The sequence below is a fragment of the Equus quagga genome, chromosome 18, assembly GCF_021613505.1.
Source record: "Equus quagga isolate Etosha38 chromosome 18, UCLA_HA_Equagga_1.0, whole genome shotgun sequence".
NCBI lineage: Eukaryota > Metazoa > Chordata > Mammalia > Perissodactyla > Equidae > Equus > Equus quagga.
In genome coordinates this window covers 6,262,263-6,285,013 of record NC_060284.1, presented here as the reverse complement: position 1 = coordinate 6,285,013, position 22,751 = coordinate 6,262,263, and the positions used below count along the sequence as shown (strand labels likewise).

Sequence of the window (22,751 nt, the reverse complement as noted above, 5' to 3'; positions counted from 1 at the left end):
CCACCCTCCACACACACACACGCACACAGAGCATGCCCAAACTTGCTATGACATCACACCAACTCAAAAACTATCTGTGTCCGTCTGTCAGCTTCCTAGGCTAGACTGCAGGTAGAAACTACGCCGTAATCATCTTTCTATGGCAAGTTCTAGCATAGCACTTGTGCACCGTATGTGCTCAGCCTTTGATTTTGAGCAGAAACTGTTCTGATAAAGGAGTGATAAAGAACCAAATTAAGTTCATGGAAATGAAGAGAAGAAACTAGATTAGTGGAAATTAACATAATTTATTTGGATGGTGTCTCAATATTCGGTTCTGTTGGGCTATGTAGGTTACTGCTTTTTTTTTTAACTGAAATCACCCTCTAATTTGCAAACAGAATAATTACATAGCATACACACATCCATACATAGAAAACTACCTGCTCACAGGAGATGCGGTTCTCACTAGGTTACGCACATTGAGCGTTTCCAGGAACTGAGTGAAGTGCTGTCTCTGCATTGTTCCCTTTTGTCCTCACAACCACCGAAGAACATAAGCCTTGTTTATTTTCCCATTTTATAGGAGAAATAACTGAGGCTGAGAGAGGTTACACTAACTTTCCCAAGTCCTGGCTAGGATCCAGGACCCAAGCGGAGGGCTCTAAAAGCCCACTGTCTCGCCTGCTACATTCTTACTCTTTATCTTTCCCCAGCTCTGTGGTTAACAGTTACACAAAGAAGCAAGATGCAATCAGAGGCTCTTCTCCAGGTGAGCCATTTCTTGCGAGTGACTGTTTTGAAGATTGTAGTACGATTACAACGTGGTGATGGGATCCGGAACCGTTGCTGCTTCTCTGCATCGTAAGCTCGCTCTCAGACACTGAGCTGTAGACAGACATTAGCATAAACACACGAGGATACAAGGAGTACTTTTCCCGTGAAGAAGCTCTACAACGAAAGAGAAAAAAAGTCTTAGAATTCTCTTCTGCTTTTTGTCTCCTTTGGTTTTCCTGAGGCTCTGTCCCACTTATTGGATAAGTAAAAGATTAGACCCAATTAGTTTCATCCTCCCCCAGGCTAACCTCTGTTGTCTGGTTGGCCTCAGAGATGGCTTTCTCTCAGAGACAGAGGACTGAACCCACAGTAAAATTCAGGTTCTTCCCCTCTCCTGCTGGGTGACTCTGGAGGAGTCTCTTGACTTCTCTGACCCTCAGTTGCTTTAGCAAGGAAATCAGATGAATTGATATCCTCAAGAGCGTGTGACAACCCAGAAAGTGTGAATGGATGTAAGAGAAATAGGACTCTTCTCGCTTCCTGAGCTCCTACCTTGCGCCTGATGCTGAGGAGCAGTCTTTGTTCAACAACAGGTTGTTTGTATCATGCTGATCAGCCTCTTCCTTGTTTGTCCAAAGTGCCCAGCACTGTGTCCGGCACGTGACAGGTCTGTTGGTCGGCCACTGCAAGGCAGCGCTAGGAGCCATTCTGTTGGTGGACTCGCCCACCTTTTGTGGTTCTTGTAACTTGTGCACTAGTCACCTTAGTGAACTAGTAAAGTCTAACTCCGTCTCCAGGGAGCAAATTGTTCCAGTTAAACCTCTTCCCTGGGAATTTCTTCGACCTCTGCGGAGCAGGGCATATGCCTTGGCTCCTGCAGGGCTGACATCAGGGAGACTGATAAGCGAGAGCTGCTCCTGCCCGCTCCCTCGCCTGCCCTGAGATTTGTATAGTGGTTCTGCTGAATTTCAACTGGAAGGACTCCAAGAGAGCATGTAGTGTTTCTCAAACTTCCCTGAAAATAAGAATTACCTGAAGTAGTTGTTAAGAAAATAAATTCTGAGCCTTATCCCAGCCCCACTTAATCTGAAGCTCTTGGAAAGGGGTCTTGAAGCTATATTTATAACAAATGCCCCCAGGTCTTTACTATAATCAGAACAATTTGAGAAATTCTGCTAGCACAAACATATTTTACACAGGAAGAATCTGATCCCAGACTGAGAGATACTAGTTGTTGGGGGTGAAGGGTGGACCCCACATGCCTAAAAGGATTAAGACGGGAAGCCTAAGTGAGTCCAGCAGGCTTGAGTTTACAATAGGGAGGGGTGGGGTCTGTGGCAAACTGGAAATCCTTGTCTAAAAAGGAGGAGCCTCCTTGCAGCTTCAGCCAGTTGCTGCCGCACAAAATGTGGACCCATTGCTGCCACACACAGCAAATTTTCAAGAGATGGTAGAAATCAGGATTTGTCCAAGAAATTTCTCCATGTTTAAATGTTGACAACCGATTCAAAACAAATTTTTCTTGACCATGGTGTCAGCCAAATTTCTCTTGGCTCCCTATTTCCGGCCTCGCATTAGGGCTCTGTGAGCCATGGTTTCATCTCTTCCTTGCCTCCCTCATGGCAGTGATAACACCGTGCCTCTTCTCTCAGTTTTAAGTTATTATTTTAGTTTTGCAGAAGATTAGCCCTGAGCTAACATTTGCTGCCAAGCCTCCTTTTTTTTTTTTTTTTGCTGAGAAAGACTGGCCCTGAGTTAACATCCGTGCCCATCTTCCTTTACTTTATATGTGGGATGCCTGCTACAGCATGGCTTGATGAGCAGTGTGTAGGTCCGCACCCAGTATCCAAACTGGCGAATCCTGGGTCGCTGAAGCAGAGTGTGTGAACCTAACCCTACCCTAAGGGGCTGACCCCTTATGTTACCTTTAAATGGCTTCCTGTCACCTGGTGAAAACACCTGGCTTGCAAGGCCCCTCGCGGTCTGGTTCCCACCCCCTTTCCCACCTCCCCACCTGTCACTGGAGAATGTGGCTCTGAGAGCAGACTGCCTCCTTCTGTATCCTGGATTTGCCACTTACTAACAATACGACCAGGCCAATTCATCTGTGCATCAGTCTCCTCACCCTCAAAACGGTAATGGTAATAGTACCTCCTTCCATACGGTTGCTGGGAGGCTAAAGAGTTGCTACTGGATGTAGAGTGCTTCACACAGTGCTCCACGTGAAGTGAGCCCAATATACGCATTGTGGTCGTCTCTGGAAGCCGGCCCCAAACAAGCCTTGCATCCCTACCCTCTAGAGCTGCAGGTCCTGTCCAGGAACAAATGCCCTTCCAGTGTCGCACAGGTCTCTTCTCCTTCCGGTCCCAGGAGCACTTGGCTCTTGAATCAGGACTTGTCAACCAGTACTGCCGACGTCAGGCTCAGGCGTCTGCACCTCATGACGCACTTCCCTGTAGGCAGAGACCCTGTCTTTTCACTGCTGTAGCCCTGGGACCTTACACCATGCCAGGGACATGATGGGTTTGCAGTAAATGGTGTGAAAGGCACGAATGTGCTGATCTTGATTTCCTTATTTGATTCTAAGCTTCTTAAGGCCAAGTGCTCCTATAGGCACATTTGTGTATCCTCCGCAGGCCCTAGCAGAATTATACTCAGTATTCAATCAAGTCAGTCATTTGTGTGGCTTGCAGAATACAACGCCAGCTTCTGATCAAAGAGCATACAACCTTCTCCTCCACACCATTCCCATACGCCCTCCAGAGATCTCTACCCTTTGAGCTCACGAAGCAGTTCTCTGGGCCTGTCTTCCGGTACTGGATGCTTTTTGCTTTGATTACATCAATGTCCAACTCTCATTGTTCGCTAGACCGTGACCTCCCTGAGGCCAGAGCATGGGTAGGCTCCAAAATAACCAGCACAGTTCCTTGCCCACAGTAAGCGCTCACTAAATATTTCTTGGTGGTCTTCTCACAGTTTCTTATGTTTATTTAAGGATCGTTAGGAAGAAAAAAAAGATTCGACTCAATTTGAGGGACACTGGCCTCGTGTTAAATCATGCCAGTGAGAGTTTTGTTCATTTGAAGGAAAGACACCTCGTTGCTTGCAGCCTTTTACCGCACATCAAAGAATAAACTGTAATCTATATAGTCGAGAACTGAGGAAACAGTGATCTCCCTGGGGTTGCAGTACATGGTTTTCAGTGGGTTACAGTGATTTGACAGGGTTCCATGGAGTAGAGGAGACCGGCGGCCTTCACGAGCCCTTCAGGACAGAAGTCGCCCAGGCCTCGGGCCTCGGTGATTGCACAGAGGACGAGCCATGCTATTCGACACTGAGATGAAGTTGCCAGTGGAAAAAATAGGTATTTTCCATACACAACACACCTTCAGGAGATGAGGGGACTTTTTGCTCCTGTTCTAACAGTTCCACCTACTTGGGACAAGTAGGTTTAAAGCGACAGCTGAAGAAGGTTACCGTCAGTTAGCGGCAGAGGCCATCCAGGGGGTTGCACACTTGCTGACAATTAGCTCACTTTCACGACTGGATTTTCCAATGCCATGTTAATTTTGCAGATGTTCAATCAGAAAAAAATAACAACACTTAAAACTTAAAAGAAAAACCCAAACGACAGCATTGCATTAACTGTTGAGATTTTCCTGAAACAAAACAATCTGAAGAATATATACTGCCACTCCATGTCCCGAAGCACTATCAATTTCTAATAGAGATTCGAAACTCCTTTCTTAAGATACATATATGACGTATCTTATAAGCAACAGACAGGTTTCTCTGATGCCTTAAAACTTCCGCTTCTGCTACTGCCTGTAGCAGACACACTATACTGGGCACCTGTCATGCACCAGGTAGTTTGTAACTCATTATTTCTAAATCCCTCATTCAGTCAACACACATTAATCCAGCACCTACTGCTTGCTGGGAGTGTGCGAAGTCCTGGGCTATGATTATGCACCACACGTTAGTTCTTACCTTCAGGGAAGTTACAGTATTGTAGGAGAGACGACAAGTCTGCAAGATGGATAATTGTATCTCCATTTTTCCGTAGAGGAGAACAGGCTGTGAAGGGACTAGCACAGGCTGCTCCCCACACTGCCCACAAAGCTAAGCTGCTCCTCTGCACCCTGCCTTCCAGTTTAACGCACTCAGCTTTGCAGAAGGGTTTGTAACGAAGGAGTTGTAGAAAGGGATTGAAAATCCTTACTCTAGCGGGAAGCAAAAAATTCCACGGTTTAAAACTCACAGTTCTCAATCTTTTGGTAATGTAAAAACTAAATATTAAATACCAGTTACATTTTGCATGGGGCGCTGGCTTAAATCAAAGCTACAATGACCTAAACAAGGTCTAAAAACCCCACATTTCTAGCAGATGTGGAAAAACAGAAACTTAATTGCAAGGTGAAGGGCTCACGGCCCCCTTCATCCATAGACAGAAATGCAGCTTTTTGTTACTGCTAGTTGGTTGGTTTTTCTCTCCTCAGGTTTTCTACTTTTTCCTGATGGCGTGGAGTCATGACAAAGATGCATGTGGTTTGAGAAGCAGGCAAAGGAAAATGCGATGCCCTGTAGCTGCGCCAGGCCCTGCCTCGGGACGCATTTTTGCTTTCTTTGGCTCCATCTGCATGAGATTGGTGCACTTAATTATCAAGTGACTGTTCCAACTAAAAGATAATTGTTCTGCTGAAGGGTTTCATTTCTTTTGCTCTTTTCTCCCATTTCTCCCATCTGATATAATTTAACCAGACCCCTCAGAAACACAGAAGTGTTCAGCTGGAAGGCACACAGCTCTAGAGTATGGGCGCCAGAAATCTTTGCCAGGCCACTTCCCTACTGTTCCCTAAATATGGTTCTGCAAGATGCACGGCCTTGGGCTGTCACAGTTGCTTCCAGCTTGGCCTTCTTACCCATGGCCTCCTATCCCAATAACCCCCAGTGCGAGCTTCCTAGACATTGATCACGTCACTCCCTGCATGAAGGTCTCTGCCCAGGTGACAGAAGGAAGCCCAAGGGCCTGGGGGTGACACAGGACACCCTGCAGTCTCAGCCTAACCCCACCTGCCTTTCTAGCCTTCTCTCCTTATCTTCCGGCACCAGAAGCGCAGTCACTCTTTGCTCTCTTAACAGGTTTTGGTCTCTCAGGCCTCCACACTTGTCACAAACTCACGCCCCCTGCTAGCAACATCCTTCTCCTCTCTCTGGCTGGGAAATGCCAATCATGCTTTCAGACCCAGATAAAACGCTCTCCCCCGTGAAAACGTCCCTGGTCTGGCAGGCACTTTGGGTTCCTTTTCCTGCTTCCCTTAGCATTTTGCATAAATCTTATAATAACACTAACATCAGTGAACTGTGATTATTTAGATTTTGCAAATTCAATCTCTAACCACTTCTTTTCCCAACTCCTCTTAAATCACCTTTGTTTTTCTGACTTTGGACAGAGTGTAGAGAGGGCATCAGTAAAACGCCCTGTTAAATAAAGAATACAAAAATAAAACTACGCCCCCATGTTCAGCCCAAATATTTCAAAGTGGAAAAAATATATATATACACATATATATCTATATAGACACACATACACTATATACGATTTCAGAAGGGTTTTAATTTTTCCATATAAAAACACTTGTTTAAAGTCCAAGTTAAAAGAAACAAAAGCACACATTAAGAAATGATGCAATTATTCCATACGTTTATTGTATTGTGTTTCAAAAAATTTATAGCATAAATAACCTTTCATGTCATAAAATAACTTAGTGCAATTTATAATAAAACTTTGAGAGTTTAACATCTCATCAAAATACAATAAAATATGGTTTTAAAATATGATTAACCCTTTCTGCTTTTCTTGTACTTGAGGGCATATAAACCAGAAATACCCAAACTACGGCCGCACATTTAAACTTTTAACAAAGCATATTTGGTTTATTTAAATGTAACTCAACCATCCTAAATTAATACATAGTTTATTTTCCTTCCTGCGTGGTTCTTTGTCATTTTTGTTCCTTGTGTCTTGTATTTCTGTTTCAACACAGCTTCCTTCTCCATTTTCACCTCTTTCCTCTGCAAAGTCATCTATCTCCGGGCCCCCAGAACATGTAGTTGAACTCGCCCAGCCCCTTGACATCAGTTTCTGTAATCCTTGCATCAGTGTGGGGAGTAACTGCTTGAGTAACTACAAAGGTATTTCAAAACTTCAGTGCAACTGGGTTCAGTTATTTGCATTCAGATGCCATCACCGTTCAGGGAGGTTAATCACTGGCACCCACTGATCCATGTAGCGACTTTCCCGGCAAAAACAAATAAGTTGACTTAAGGCGGGATCCTTCCATTGGGATGAATGTGGATTCTGGGAACAAATGTAGAAAAATAAATTTACTATTAAAAAAAATCAGCATTTGCTAATAATTACATTACTTTTGAGCGGAACACACATGAACATTCTATACTTTGTGTGACATGGAGACCAGTTACGACCATAAAAAATAACATTTCTGCTAGGCAGGCGGGTTTCCTGCAAAATCATTACAGGTAATTCTCTCCTAAACCATAATGCTGCCAAGTCTGAAGCATGCAACCCACTGAGCCTTATACATATGTTTGCATGATACTATTTATTCAGTTTTGCATGAGAGTATCATTCACAGGTTTGTGCTACCAAACTTGTACTGAGACCTGAGCTAAATGACTGAGAAATACTTCCATGCTGTGCCTGCAACGAGAATAGAGCTGCCCAGCAGTTACCTAGAATTGCCACCTGTTATCCTCCCCAAATGCAGAGTCGTATTTTGCAGGACCAGCAAAATAATTAGGCTGCCACTTAGTTAGACCAGCCAAAAAAGTAGTAAAACGTAAAAAAAAAGGTATCACATTTACCTCTGAAAACATAAGCTATCTACCTACCAAAGGTTTTTAACTAGGAAAAATAGCTCCAGTGAAAAAATGCAAGATTGCAAAGAAAAAATTTCCACTCTATCCTCTTAATGTATTTCTAGGGAATTAATAAGGGCTGTCTCCTTACACCGATTCTATTTTTAGCTCTGACTGGCAGAGAATGAAGCTGACTCCTTAATGAGGGTGAGCCAGGAATTTATTTGGCTTTATCTAATCTGCCCTGCTAAAGGAATTAGTCACGGGAGGTAGCACAGCTGTAGGTAGGGAGTAGCTGGGCTGACAGTGCTGACTCACAAGGATCTCTTCCGCTGCTGGCAGCCTCGAACGTGCTTAGACATGTTCTGTACCAGAGAAAATCCTGATGATGAAACTAGCCCATCTCGGCTGAAAGTCCAGCCACACGCTTTAATGGGGCAAAGGCAGCCACGCTCGTGACCCCCACCCGTGGCCGGTTTGCAGTCACGCGACTCTTAGGCCCCGCTCCCCTCCCTCCGGGCCTCCAGCCCCGCCGGCCGCGTGCCCTGGCGCTCACCGTCACCAGCACGCAGTGCAGGTCCGGGGGCTGCGCGGCGCCCTCGCTGGCCGCCGGGCTCGCGTCGGGCTCCAGGAGCAGGAGCTCGGCCAGCCGGCCCGGGTTGCTGACGCGCAGGATGTTGATGTCGTTCTCGCAGCAGAAGGCCTGGATCAGGGTGAAGTGGATCTGCAGGGCCACATCCCTGTCGTCGTCCTCGTCCGCCGCCAGCAGACACAGCACCACGTTATCAGGGTCGCTGTGGGCAGCAGGGGGGGTTGGCGGCAGGTGAGCGCCGGGGCCCGGGGGTCGCGCCCTGCCCGCTCGCTCCCCGGGGACAGGCAGCCGCCGCGCAGACGGAGAGCGGCGCTGCGGGGCGAGGGGCCACCTCCCGGGCTGGGGCAGGCAGGAGACCCCGGGGGACACGCGGGGGCCCCACTTACACATTGAGCAGCTTGGCCGCCTCGTACACCCCGACCGTGATGGTGCGCTGACTCAGGGCTTTGCTGAGCACTTCCTCGAGGGCATCCCCCACCTTATCCATCCTACACGCCAGCAAGAGCAAGGGGGTCCCGTCAGCCCGGGCGCCCTCGGGGCCGTCGCCGACCCCCGCGCCCCGCCCCGCCCCGCCCGCGACCTTCCCCCCGAGTGCGCACCCCCGCGCCCCTCACCTTTCTGCAAACTCGGGCTCCCAGGCCTGACCCGGCCCCCCCCCCCCACGACCCCACGCACGCCCACACGCCGGGATCCGGTGAGAAGCCCCGAGAGTGTCACCCGCCACCCTCCCGGAGGGCACTGCCAGTCCCAGGCTGGGTGCAGACACAGGCTGCCCGCCGCAGCAGCCGCACCGCAGGGACAGTCCCTGCTGCCCTTTGCAAAGGCCCGAGAGGCTCGGCCGGGCTGGGGGGCATGCTCCTTCCGTCCGCGGGCGCCCCTGGGAGGGTCCCCGAGCGAGAAAGGCGGGAGGCACGCTCTGCAAACTTTTCCCCGCTCGCCCCGCGCAAACCTCCCGGCGCCCCGCTGCACTCCCCCAGCTCCCCCGCGGGACGCTCGGCCGACTCACCTTTCGGTCTTCTGCTCGCCAGCCGAGAATTCCTCCAGAGTCATATTGCAACTGCAGGTCCCGCCCCGAGAGAGAGCGGCTTGCGGGCTGCTCCTGCCACCGAGGGCGCGCGGGCGCCTGCTCTCTGCACTCCCGGCCCGGCCGCTCCAGCGCCCGCCGCCCCGCCGTCACCCGTCCGCCACCAGCCGCCGCTCCAACCCGGCTGCCGCCTCACAGCCACTGCGGGACAAAGGCCCCGCTCGCCGGAGTTATCCTGCCAAGGCCGGCCAACCACCGCCCGCCTCATTTGCATACGCGCAGCCATTGGACTATGCAAATCAGCCTGCGCCGACAATTTGACCCCAGCTCCTGGAAGTGGGCGGAGAGGAGCGGAAGGGGGAGGGGCCACGCGGGAGGCGAGCCTCGGAGCGGGGGCGGGGCGGGGCGGGGCTGGGGGCAGGGCTGGGGGGCAGGGCTGGGGGCGGGGCCCGAAGGAGAGGAGGGCTTTGCAGGGGTGGGGGGAGCGAGTCTTCAGCTGGGCTGGAGCTGGCTGCCAAGCGTTTTTCTAGTTGGTGCACTTTTTTTTATTGTCGTTTCATGTCTTTTGTTTCTAGGGGTTGCTATTAAAATCTATTTTCGGGGTTAATGCACCCAAGTCCAGTAATTATTAGTAAGCAGTTTACATAAAAAGAGTGTGTCCAGACCTCTGGAGCAAGGTTTACCTCAGAAGTGTTGTTTATGTAAGTCTAGGCAAAGCTGCTTATTAGTAGCAGTATTATTTCGGTGCCCTGATGGCTGGTTTGATTTATTTTTGGAAGGTTGCAAGGGTTGGAAGCTCAAAAAAGAAAAATCAACACATTTGTGTTTGGTGATGGCAGGGAACCAAGTTGGAATCTTTTCTGCAGAAAGCAGAAAGCCTTCCCACCTGCCCGGGGTAACTCTGGGAAACCGTGCTCCCGAGGAGCTGGTGCCCACATGTGTGTATCCTAGCCTGCAACCCAAACTTGCCGTTCTCAGGGAGCCTTTCCCAAAGGAGGAGCCTTCTGAAGGCACCAGCTAGGAGACAAATGTCTGACACCCACATAAGTCACAAGTCTAAATTCAAAATGCTGCCAATGTGCCCTTTGCTTCCTTTCACAAGGCAAGTATGTCACTACCCTCCACAGAGGGCCTATGATCTCACAGCGAATTATGGATGGTAGATGCTGAATCACAAAGCTGCAGCTATAAGACCTTTTAGTCATGTGCTAAAATTTCACCTTTGAGATAATGGCAACCTGTGGGTGGAAAGCAAGCAGCAGTTACGCATTTTTGAAAAGCAAACTTTAATGTATAGACTTTCACTGAATAGGTTGCAAGTTTTTTCTTTGTTTTATGACTTTATGCAATAAGTGCAAAAGCATGTCTTAAACCTACTAAAGTCACCAAAAGTGGTGAAAATTCCCCCCATATGCTTGCGTTCAAAACAGGGCTTGCATTATTAAGGTCACTGTATAGCCAAAGGTCACAGAAGTCATCTTTTGCAGAGGTACATGGGAGTTTTTGCACCCGTATGTTTGTGTCATTCTAGACAAAATATTCTCCAGCTCTCTTGATCTTAATTTAGTGGAAGAGAAAAGTGATAGGTTGGTTTTCTGGCTCATTTACTTGAGCTGCTATTTTGCACTTAATCCCTGTGTTGTCAGCAAGGGACAATGTGTGAGCAAAGGAATGGCGCTGGCCAATGCATAATTTCCCCAAGGGTGGCTGTGTATTTCATGTCTATACCTTAAATCCTAACATGTAATGTCTTTGTTAAAGAATTCCTTAAAGCTGAAATTTAGGTAGGTGCTGAAGCACCTCAAGTTTTGCAGACAAACCCTGAATTATACAATCTGGCCTGAGTCATTTGGAAACTGTTGAACTGTGTTCTGTGGAACTCCAAGGCCTTTCTTACAGGTTCTTCGGAAGAAAGTGTGGTCATAGCAAGCCGACAAAGAATTAGGGATGCATGTGCCTTTCTTAACAGCAGGGACTGTGACATCATCAACGTGGTGTTCTTGATACCCAGCACAACTTCTGCGTTTAGGAGAAGCACAGTCAATGTTTACTGAATTGAACAGAATCTGAGTTGAACAAGAAGGTCTCAGGATCTTGCAGTCCTGTGCATTGCATGAATTCTAAGATGGTCCGCACTGAACTTTAGTTCAAAAAAACTTCTTTGATGTCCTACTATACACCAAGAACTGTACAATTCCTGGTCCTTTGCCTTTAAAGAGCTTCCCATCTAATTGGTACATCCATGCTTGAACTGGATTTTGGCACAAAATAGCATGCACTGTCATCAGCTAGCTATGCTGGAAGTCCCATGACTTTAGTCATCTGAACGGAAACTGTAGGATAGTAGAACCCGTGTATTGTTTATGTCAATTCAAATGAGCCACAGCCCTAATAATGCTCCACCCAAGTCAACTCTGTGCAGCAAAACTGGTATAAAAGGGCTACTTCTTCAGGCCTAGAGCCTCTCTCAGACCCTGTCCTGCTTATGCGGCCTCAGGGGAAAATGATTTGTTCCAGTGTCGTGAGTTGTTCTCGGTGAGATAAGCCTAGGCTTCCAGTATTCAAAAATATTCCTTTGTCATGTTTTCTGACTCAGATATGTTACATCATTTTGCCTCATTGCTGAGTCTTCCTAGAATGTTTCATCAGTGATTATGTTGGAGGCTGGTCCTCATGGCTGCAAGTAGAAGCTGCATTCAGCTCCAGTTAGATTACAGTTAGACATTAGGATGATCGTAGATGCTATATTTCATAAAGGCTCCTTAGTCCTGGGGGAAGTTAGTACCCAATGATAAATCAGAGGAATTTCCCTAGATCAGTACAGAACATATATACATATACATATAGGTATTTTAAAAAATAACTCCAATTTGTGAAATCATTTTTAAAACTACCTCAGGTATCTCCAAGTACTTCAACTGCACAGGACTGGAATTGACCTTGTACTAATATTTGTCAGGATGCCAAATGGTTATGTTTGGAAATCAGATGGAAGTACGTCCTCAAGAATTGTTAACTTATTTTAGCAATGCTACTTACTTTGCATCTCAAGAGTCTTTTTGATTTTTCTTCACTTTTAGTATATATATATAGTCCTACTACTGGTTCTATAGTATAGAATGATAACTTTTCTTTTTTTCGAAAAGTAATCAATCCTTTAACATCTGAAAGAAACATGATGCTTATTATTTCAGTATGAGATCATTGTTTACATTACAGGAGATCAATTAGAGTGTGACAGATGTATCTACTACCTACCTAGAACTCTAGTATTATATTCTATTATATTGTTAAAAATTATAAGGTTCCTGATGTATTTTTTGCATAAGTCTAGTGAAGTTAGTTTCTAAAGGCAGCCTCTGAATTTCCTTCATTTCTTCCCTGGAGAAGATCATTCAGTCAAGATTTGCTGTCACCTAAAAATGTGTGCCCCACTTCCAAGGCCCAGGATTTCGCTGGTTTAGATTCTGGGCGTGGACATGGCACTGCTCGTCAGGCCACACTGAGGAGTGTCCTACATGCCACAACTAGAAGGACCCACAACTAAAATATACAACTATGTACTAGGGGAATTTGGGGAGAAAAACCAGGAAAAAAAATTTGTCATTTCTTAGGATCAATACTTGCATTTGAATTTAACGTAAATGTTTGGTTTCTTGGACCATCACTGTGGGAGGCAAATTCTAAGATGGCCTCAATCATCTCTAAGCTGATTTAAGCTCTGTATAACCCTCTTCCCTGGAGTGTAGGCAGAACCCAAGCCTTGCTTCTAACCAATAGAATACAGCAATGATGTTGGGCTATCACACCCACGATTATATTACGTTCTACGGCAAAAGTGAAAGGATTTTGCAGATGTAATTATGGTGCCTAATCAGTTGACTTTGAGTTAATCAAAAGGGAGCTTATGCTAGGTAGGCCTGACCTGATCAGGAGAGCCCTTTAAAAGAGGGCCGAGGCCTTCTCTGAAGAGAGACTGGAGGCATCAGAGACTCTCTTTCTCCAGTACGAGCTTTGAAGAAGCGAACTTCTATATTCTACAGCTGCAAGGAAATGAATTTTGCCAGCACCCTGAGGGAGCTTAGAAACAGATCCTTCCCGCATCAAGCCTTTAGGTGAGAATATAGCATGGGAAACACTGAGTTTGGCCTTGTGAGACCCTGAGAAGAGCACCCAGCTAGGCTATGCCTGGACTTCGGAGCTGCAGAAACTGAGGTACTAAATGAGTGCTATTGTAAACCACTTTTTGTGGTCAGTTGTTATATAGCATCGAAACCTACTACTACTCCCTTAATTCCATCTTGTGTGTTCAACAAACCCTGACCTTATGAAACTTTCCTTCAGCTATGAATATTCATGGTGGTGGAGTCGTGGTGTGGCTTTGAGCTTTAGGCTAACCACCTTGTATTGCCACCAGGTGTTCGCATTTCACCAACCATGCGGGGGCCAGCCAGTCGAGGGGTCAAATGAAGAGACATTTTTCAAGGACCCCTTCGCCCAATTTCCCCAGCTTCCTCCTGAGTTAAGGCTTCTATTGTAGGAATGTTCTCTCTGTGAATGTCTCCGTTTGCTGGACGAGTCACTGGCAAAGAAGGTAGGTGGTCTGAGTTAGTAATTGGCCATTTGGGTAGTCTGTTCTGGTTCCTTGAGCAGGTTTCTGATTTTTCTGTCTCTGAAATAGAAGAGCTGTTTCTTTTTACCCACCTACATCATTGCAAAGTTCTCTTCGTCCTAACGCTTAACAGCCCTGTCCTTGGACCTCTTTTCTTCTTGATCCACACTCACTCTCTTGGTGACCTCATCCAGTCTCATGGCCTTACATACTTATATGCTGATGACTCCTGAATGTGCTTGCAATCTGGTCAGTCATCTCTTCTGAACCTCAGACTTACTCATCATCTCTGTCTCAGTATACAATGAGCATCTCAAATTTAAAATGACAAAAACAAAGTTGGCCTCCTAATTGTCCTCCTGTAAGTCAAAGGCAACTCCATTCTTCCCCTTGCTCAGTCTCCAAACCATGGTATCATCTTTGACTTCTTTCCTTCACAACCCACATCCAGTCCATCAGCAAATCCTATCAGCTTACTTCAAAATGTAAAATAATTCAACCATTTCTCAGAGGCGCCGCCAGCACCGCCATCATCTCCCACCTGGATAACTGCAACAACTAGTTTCTCTCTGTCTGCTTTCGCCCTCCCTCTACTCACCTCCAGCAGCCTCAGCGATTCTATAAAGAGCAAGTCAAATTACGCTTAATTCTCTGACCCGAACTTGCCAATGGCTCCTCTTTTTACTCAGAGTAAAAGCCAAAGTCCTTAATATAGTTTAAAAGGCCCCACAAAATCTGTTCATTATGACAAAAATGTTCTAATAGCGGTAGTGGTGATAATTGCACAACTCTGTGAATATATGGAAAACTGTTTAATGGTACATGTAGGGTGAATTGTATGGAATGTGAATTATATCTCAATAAAGCTGTTATTTAAAAAAAATATCAGATCCCCACCCCAATCTCATCTTTTACTACTCTCTCCCACGCTCGTTCCTCTCTAGCCATTTTGGCCTTCCTTTTGCCTCAAGACCTTGGTACAGACTGCATGCCCCGAATATTCTTTCTGCTGATAACCACATTGCTCACTCTCTTCAAGTCCCTCCTCAATGAGGCCAGTGAGTTGCAATACCTCTCCTCCTGGCATTACTGATGCCCCAAAACTTGTTCTCTCTGTTTCAAATAATAATATCACTAATCACTTTCTAAATAATAACATCTTTTATTTATTTATATTGTCTATTATCTGGCTCCCACTCTCCTGCCCACTCTACTCCCCAAGTATAAGTTCAATGGAGTAAGATTTGTTTTGTTCACAGGTGGATCCCTAAGTGGTTAGTTCCTTGCCCAGAGTGGACCCTCAGTAAATATTTATTGAATCAGATCTTGTTGAATGAATAAGTTGTACAGATTTAAAGATGTAACTCATGAACTAGAACATGAAGCTGTAAATCTTGTGGTCTCTTCTTATAGATTAACAAGGAAGATGTTTGATTGAATCCTACTTTTGCTGGTTGTATTGTTTTAGTTACAGAGGGTTGTGCACCCTTAGCTGAATTTTATCTTCTTCTTCATACTCTCTCCACCTCTGCCCCAAGAAACTTTTAAATGTTTTTTTCAGGAGCTATACACTGGCTGATTTTGTAAACTAAGGATTTGTGACCTCGACCAGTCTGTATTGTATACACTTATAAACCCCAATAGATTAAAAGGTGCGTAATTGCCAAGCTTCAAGGCTGGTTCTTTCAATATAGCATAAAGAGATTATAATAATGAGAACAACCTTGCAAGGTTTTATAAAGGTGAGAGTTGAGGTGGGAGATCTAAAAGACAAAGATAGGGTGTCGCTATAGAAGCAGCATGCAAGAAACGCACATGGAGATGGAATGAAAGAAATGGTAAGATTTAGGAGATTGCAAACAGAAGAAACAAGGGATAAAGGAAAATCAGAGCATTCTTGACTATGATTTGATCTCCTCCCTCTTTTTCTGGCTTTAGTGCTTGTAAGCATTTAATCTCTATTCACTGGAAATTTCTGCCGGTAGAATTTATGCTTTGAAATTGCTTGTAAGATCTGTTCTGTGAATAATATGCATTCTTATATTTCTCTTTGGTCCTCCTTCACTCTGGCAATGAATGTCAGTCTCAAGGTCTGGAAGATATTAAATATTAAAACAGGATAATTTACGATTAAACCCCGTAAGCCTGTGATCTTTTGAAGCGGGCCTAGGACGCAGCCTTTTGAAGCCCCCTTTCTGGCTGGCTGGTCTTGGGGGTTGTCTGACAGTACTCTGTCTGGCTACTGTTTGACTTTATGTTGTAAAGGTCCAAAGTGGCCTCATTTTTAGTAACCAAAGAATGCAGTAAGCAGACTGTTATCTAGCTGTCCATTATGAACACTTTACGCCTGTGCTTCGTGGACCATATCAGTTTGTGGCAAAGTGATGGATTGTGTTTGGCATTCTGTTGTTGACCTCTAAGGATCTGTGCCATATGTTCTAGCTCACCCCTGAAGACATGGGAGGGGGAGGGCATGTTGTGTCACTGGCCACTAAGCAGAAATGTGTCAGGGATTTTGCTTTCTCAGCTGGAACATCACCCTTGGCAAGCCGTCCTCCCTGTTTCAGGAAAGCATCACCATCCAATACAAGAAGGCACGTTCGTAGATTCATTTGATCGTTGGTATTTTGTGTCTGTGTTTTAGGGAAGTTTTGAAATGATGCTGTAAAAGTAGGATCTATGTGGCTACTTTACTTTGCATGCATAGCCAATATGATAAATCTAATCTGATGTCCTTCCAAGAATGTAGCTTAAATGATGCATGATCTTAGGTAGGTTGCTTACTCTCTCTCTACCTCAGTTTCCCCATTTGTCAAATTTTTTTTTTAAGAGAGCTCCCTTTCCCCAAAAGAAATAGTAGGCATAATCCCCACAAATAGACAGATAAAAGCTGAAGAGTTCTGGCTGAAGCAGCCGATGGGGGTGGGGCTGAGGGCCACGGGTCTGCAGATTTAGCCACCCGCTCCCCCCACCAACTCAACCCACAGCCTTTGAGACCCACACTGATCCCAGCTGGAAACTGAAAAGTTTGTTCTATAAAACCCTTCCAGCTCAAATATCTTTTTGCTTAATAGTTTGTTATTCTAATAATTATTCTATAATTTTAAGCAGTCACCAAAAAAACTTCTAATGTCTTACTTGACCACAAAAAAGTTAGTTTTCTGGACCTTAAAATTTTGATCACCAGATGATCTGTCTAAAGAATTAAAAACTCATTTATATTCCTCTGCTTTGATATCAGTTTTCAAAAATTTCAGTCCATTTCCATAGGTTAGTTGAGATTATGTTACAACTTGCCTTATTAACCTTAATAGATTGCCTAGTTACCAAATGCTATGGAGGATGATTTGGCACGGTCTTCATAAACAGGTCGCACCTGGGAGCTAGTGGGAACGCTCCCATCTGAGAAGACACAGCTACAACAGATGGTAAAACGACAGAAAACCAGGTGGGGTCATTGTTTAATGACCATCTGAATTAAGTTTGGTTAATTTGGCGTGTCTTGCATTATCCCTAGCAACTGGAGCCTCTACTCCATTTTATAAATTTGGGTTTATATCTTTTACATAAACTGTGAAAACAAGTCCATCTGTGATCCTGGAGCTCTGCTTGCCTTAAATCCAACCACAACGTAAATCCCAATTTCTTTGGTTCGAGCTGCAAAGAGCCCTTAAATTCGGGGCTCGGGCAGGGCTCGACAAGTTACTTTTTCTCCAGTTACTTCTTGTCATCCACAATATGGATAAATATCCCTTCATTCTTTTCTAAGTTTTTATTAATAAAAAGAATTCCTTTTAACCTGAAATACTTATTAGCATAGTTTCTAGGAATCTGAGCTCTCCAAATTTCAACCCACGTGCTTCCCTTTAGAAGAGTTCCTTCTAAAATCTGTGTGCAACAGCGAGTTGGTTTCCAGGGATGTTTCAGAAGATTTCCAACGAGCCTTGTGATTTATTAATAAAAACAGCTAATTTGTTAAATGCTTATCATATGCTTGGCACTGTGATAAAATTTTATTTATATGACATCACTGGACTCTGCCGACCATCTTTGAGGTGGATACTGTTATCTTCGCTTTATTGCTGAAGAAGCTGTGGCCTATTGGAGAGGTTAAGCTGGTTACCAGCTTCAAGGGCCCATAGCTGAGTGGCAGGGCCAGGAGGTAAACGTGCATCTGTGAGACTCTAGGGCTCCCCTGCTTAGCCGTGGATTATCTTCCTTGGAGCAGCTGTAGTTCACGCAGCATCAGAGCACAGTGCTCAGAATGCAGACCCTGGAGTCAGGCTTGGGCGAGGCGCCTAACCTCCTCTGTCTCTTTCCTGAGTAATAATAGTGCCCATCTCACAAGTGTATTATGGCGATTCAATGAGATGATATATATCCAGCACTTGCACGGTACGACACATAGAATGCCATGAATGTTAATCATACGCACCCATTTCCCAGTTCCCACTCTAATTTTCTTTGTTCTTAATTCCTTCATCTAAAATATTGTATTTCCATTTTCTCTAATATTTGGGGCGTCACCGCTGATGGTGAAAGTCCTGGGCTTCCCTGCCCTCCCCTAATGCTGTGAAAACTTCTGCTGAATTTTAACACAGCCACAGATGAATCCATTTTCGTGTCCTTCTAACGATGGATGAACAAGCTTTCTCCATTCCTGCCCTTTGGATCTTTATGCAGTTTGGATAGCCTGATGTTATTCAAACCTACGTGTGTGTGTGTGTGTGTGCGTGTGTGTGTGTGTGTGTTAAGGCAGAACAATGAGTTTCTTAAACTGTAGAATACCCTTACATTTCTTTTATCCTCTGAGAGCTTCCTGTATTTGTGAACTGCCTTCAAATCAGCCACTGCAGCCTCAACATCTGGGTCCTCCCACAGCAGGGAACATAAATTAACTGGCAGCGCCCGGTAACTGTTAGGGCGGGAGGTGGGGGAGTGCACAGAGGCACGGAGCGGGGTGCACAGGGTGCCGGCGGTCTCCAGCAGCTGGTTCCCCATGGAGTGCCTCAGAACTGGTTTTAGCTGACGTCAGATAACGCTGATGTGCACCAGATTGGCTTGTAGTACCAGTAAAGCGGATCCCTCCCACTTCCCTCCTGCCCCCGTGCTTGCCAGAACGCTGGAGACCATTATGAACTCACAGTTGTCATTTGATCTCCATCTGGCTGCTGTCACTAAAGCTGCCTTTTATCGCGTGCCAAAAGTGTAAAGCTAGAGACATTTCTCTTTCTCACAGATCTTTGCTTCTGGTTCTTACTTTTCTGCTTTTCTGGGTAGTTCCAAATAATTCTCCTTCTATCTGAGTCTGTGTACCACCAGCAGGAAACTAATAAAGGACCCACTAGAATATTTACCCACATGTCTTCTTGGAGAACCAGATTTGGCAATAGATTTTTAGGAAGTGTCAGAGGTGGGCTGTGGCTTTGTTGACTTCAAATATTATGTCTTCAGTTTGATGTGGTTTGAATTTCTGAGATAAATGTGAGATTTGCTGTGTGATCTCAGGCTGTGGTAAATTTTACCCAGCTGTAATCACGACAGTCTAGCCGTGCAATTATATGGGTCCCTGTATTGAGTTAGAATCTACACAAATTAGACAGTAAATACAAGAGTAACACGCCGTAAATTGGGTCTTATAACAGCTTCATAATCTGAGGACAGAAGAATGAATTCTGAGGTGATGTTTAATGTACTTAGTCACTAGAATGTTCTGAGTTAAAGCTGATCGTAAATCTGGGACCAGCTTAAAGATTTACTGTTAGTGATCATCCAGTAGTTCAGATTTAGCAATCCCAGCAGCACAGCCTGAGGTCATTCTTGGTCAAGAAACCTCTTTAGGGATGGCATTCCACATGCAAGAAGTGTTGTCAGTGGTGATGATGATGGAATATTGCAGACTCTAAACGTTTTAGAAACAAATTTAGGATCCTGATTTTTACTTAGTTTAGCAAATTAATCCTTTAAGAAGGAATTATGAAGTATGTTCTCAGTATACTGTTTATCAAAAAAATAAATTAGGCACTATATTCTGTTTGAATTTGTATTGTGTGTTTACGTGTAAAAAAGAAATCATTTGGAAGGCCATACCTCACAATGTAAATAATGTCCTCTTTGAGTGATAGGGTTACAGGTCATTTTGAGTTTTTTACTTTTGCTTTTTTTGGGGGGGGGGCGGTGAGGAAGACTGGCCCTGAGCTAACATCTGTTGCCAATCTTCCTCTCTTTTGCTTGAGGAAGATTGGTGCTGAGCTAACACCTGTGCCAATCTTCCTCTATTTTATGTGGGACTCTGCCACAGCATGGCTTGACGAGCGGTGAGTAGGTCTGCATTTTTGCTTACTTTTATTTGCTAATGTTTCATATAATAAGCATGTGTTACTTTTTAAAAGTATTTTTAAAGAGGTAAAATTTACCTTCAGTGAAAGATACAGATCATAAATGTACAATCCAAGTTTTGACAAATGTATACACTCGTGTAACCCAATCAAGATACAAAGTCCAATTAAGATTTAACCCCATTAATGACATAAGCCCAATCAGAATATTTAACCTTTCTGTTGCCCCAGGAAGCTCCCTTCTACCGCCTTCCTGTCAATCCCCACATCTCACAAGCAACTACTCTTCTGATTTCTATCATCATAGATGAGAACATCACTTTTTAATGAAAAAACACAGTTTTTGTGTATGTGTGTTTTTAAAGAAACTTCTGTGTAGACTGAGATAGAACCAAAAAAAAAAGTTGAAACAGTTCCCTGCCTTCAAGTATCATAACTCGTCGGTGGAGAGATGAGAAAAATAATAGAGTGAGCTTAGAAGAGAGAATTTGATCCAAACCGTGTAGCTCAAGAAAACTCGGAGAAGAGTAAGATAACCAGGTAAGATTTAATAAGATCTCAGATCCATTATTTCATTCCAGTAGGAAAAGAGGGAAAGTCTACTGGACTATAAGTTCTAAAAGGCCAGGGACTGTGTTTATTTTGTTCACTGTGTCCTCAGTGCCTCACACATTACCTGGCACAGGTACTGACTCAAGAAGTATTTCTGGACCGAATAAGTGGTTACTATTATTCAGTTACTCAGTCAACAGATATTTATTCACTCTTCCAACAAACATTTATTGACCTCTTACTATGTTCCATGGATTGTGCTAAGCCTTGGAGATAGAATGGTGGACAATGGTCCCTAAAAATGATAGACATAGTCCCTAACCTCATGGAGCTTACGATGTGTCTTGTAAGGAAGGCTGATATTAACAGTGTTTGGAGGCAGATAGAATGGCACGAGTGAGGGATTAAAGAGGAAGCAGCTTGGTGAGCCTGAAGAGCTGAGAGGAGTCCAGTGCAGCGAGCAGTGGTGAGAAAGCAGGAGATGGGGCTGCAGAATTAGCAAAGGACCAGAGGATGCAGACGGGACCTTGTAGGTTGTCCGACGGATTTGGGACTTTATCCCAAGAACGACTGGAAGCCATTGAAGGATTTTAAGTAGGGAGAAAACATGATAATTTTGTGTTTTTAAAATATCACTCTGGGTCTTGGTCAGAGAGAGAATGGCTGGGATGAAGGCAAGGGCAGACACAGGAAGACCAGTCAAGAGGCTATTGTAGCAGTGTAAGAGGGAGATGAGGGCCTGGGAGAGGATGGCAGCAGAGGAAGTGAAAAGAAATGGAGTTAAGGCATCTTCAGAGGTAGAACTGAGCCTTGGCAAATGACTGACTGTGATGAAGAAATGAGTAGAGGTGTCAAGAGTGACTCCAGGTCCTGGCATGAGCAACTTGGTTGGTGGAAGAACCATTTAATTTTTTTTCTCTTAGATCATTGTATAAAAGAAGCCAAGCTCATAGATGGACAGTGGTGAGGCTCAGATCTCTGTTGGGCAGAGTTCAAACCATGGTTCTCTCACGTGGTGCATGGCATACCTGAAGTGCAAACATGGTGATCTGGAATGGCTGGGCCAGGGCAAAATGGTGACAGCGGAAGGATTTTGATGCCCTGGCCTGTTCCCTTGGGTAGCTTTTCTTGATCTTGCCCTTGCTCCTCCCTTTCTTCCGCCAACCCTCATATCCTTTTCAGGTATCTGATAACTGATCCTTACTCAGGTGATTATGTACTGATAATTGAGGCTTTAAGGGGGGCTGCCTTTTCCCACCTCCTGGATCCCACATGCTTTGAGACTCTGCCTTTTAAGAGTAATGGGGTGGATATTAGGGGAATAGGATGGGTTACAGAGCCAGTTGTTGCAACCGTAATTTCTTAGAGGAATGAGGCTGCGCTTAGCCTGTGTAGGCTGGACCCATCCCATTGTTCTCTGTTTCACCTATTATTCTCTTCCTTGCTCTTTTCTAGTATTTTCTTTGCACTCCGTCTATCACTTGTCTTTATTTTGGATTGGACACAATAATTATCAAGGGAGAGAGTGTGGCTAGATCTGCACAAGTCCATCCCCACCATGAGAAAAGCAACTCAATCAGTGCACTGTAATGATCCGTATACTGCACTGTACTGATTACCTGTCACACCTCTGTTTGAAGAGTACACATATGAATCGAGCAAACTAACCCCTATCTTTTATATCTATGAATGATACATGTGTTTCTCCAAATCAGTTAAGAAGGGCCCAGCATCCATCCGCTCATTTAGTCATACTTGATTGGTAAGCACCTACTATGAGCAGGAGCATGCACCAGGAGCGGGGTCCACAGTGAGGAACAAGACAGAGTTCCAGGGGAGTTCACAGTCTTGAAGGAAATGCACTTGAAACAACTAATTACAGAATCAATTGCTCAATTAATAGTTGTGGTCAGTTCTACAAGGAAACAATTACAGGATGCTGTGAGGGCTTATAGCAGGGAATCTGATCAAGTGGAGAGGTCAAGGAGGTGGGGG

General features: G+C 44.9%; 1 protein-coding gene across 1 annotated transcript; it reads right to left on the bottom strand.

Moving 5' to 3' along the window:
• Positions 1 to 6,443: 6,443 nt before the first annotated feature.
• GADD45A (growth arrest and DNA damage inducible alpha) lies at positions 6,444 to 9,460 on the bottom strand. The gene is made up of 4 exons (XM_046645502.1): positions 9,237 to 9,460; positions 8,617 to 8,718; positions 8,195 to 8,432; positions 6,444 to 7,117 (listed from the first exon to the last, which is right to left on the bottom strand). The coding sequence occupies exons 1-4, from the start codon at positions 9,278 to 9,280 to the stop codon at positions 7,004 to 7,006; spliced, it is 498 nt and encodes a 165-aa protein (XP_046501458.1). The 5' UTR covers positions 9,281 to 9,460; the 3' UTR covers positions 6,444 to 7,003.
• Between the last annotated feature and the right edge of the window lie 13,291 nt (positions 9,461 to 22,751).

What these genes read in the sequence shown, in the direction of transcription:
- GADD45A (XM_046645502.1), bottom strand. Translation starts at nt 9,280, where the DNA reads ATGACTCTGGAGGAATTCTCGGCTGGCGAGCAGAAGACCGAAAG. An exon ending in GGCGAGCAGAAGACCGAAAG is followed by an intron (nt 8,719 to 9,236) that starts GTGAGTCGGCCG and finishes GCTGGCGTGTAG; the next exon opens with GATGGATAAGGTGGGGGATG. An exon ending in GCGGCCAAGCTGCTCAATGT is followed by an intron (nt 8,433 to 8,616) that starts GTAAGTGGGGCC and finishes TGCTGCCCACAG; the next exon opens with CGACCCTGATAACGTGGTGC.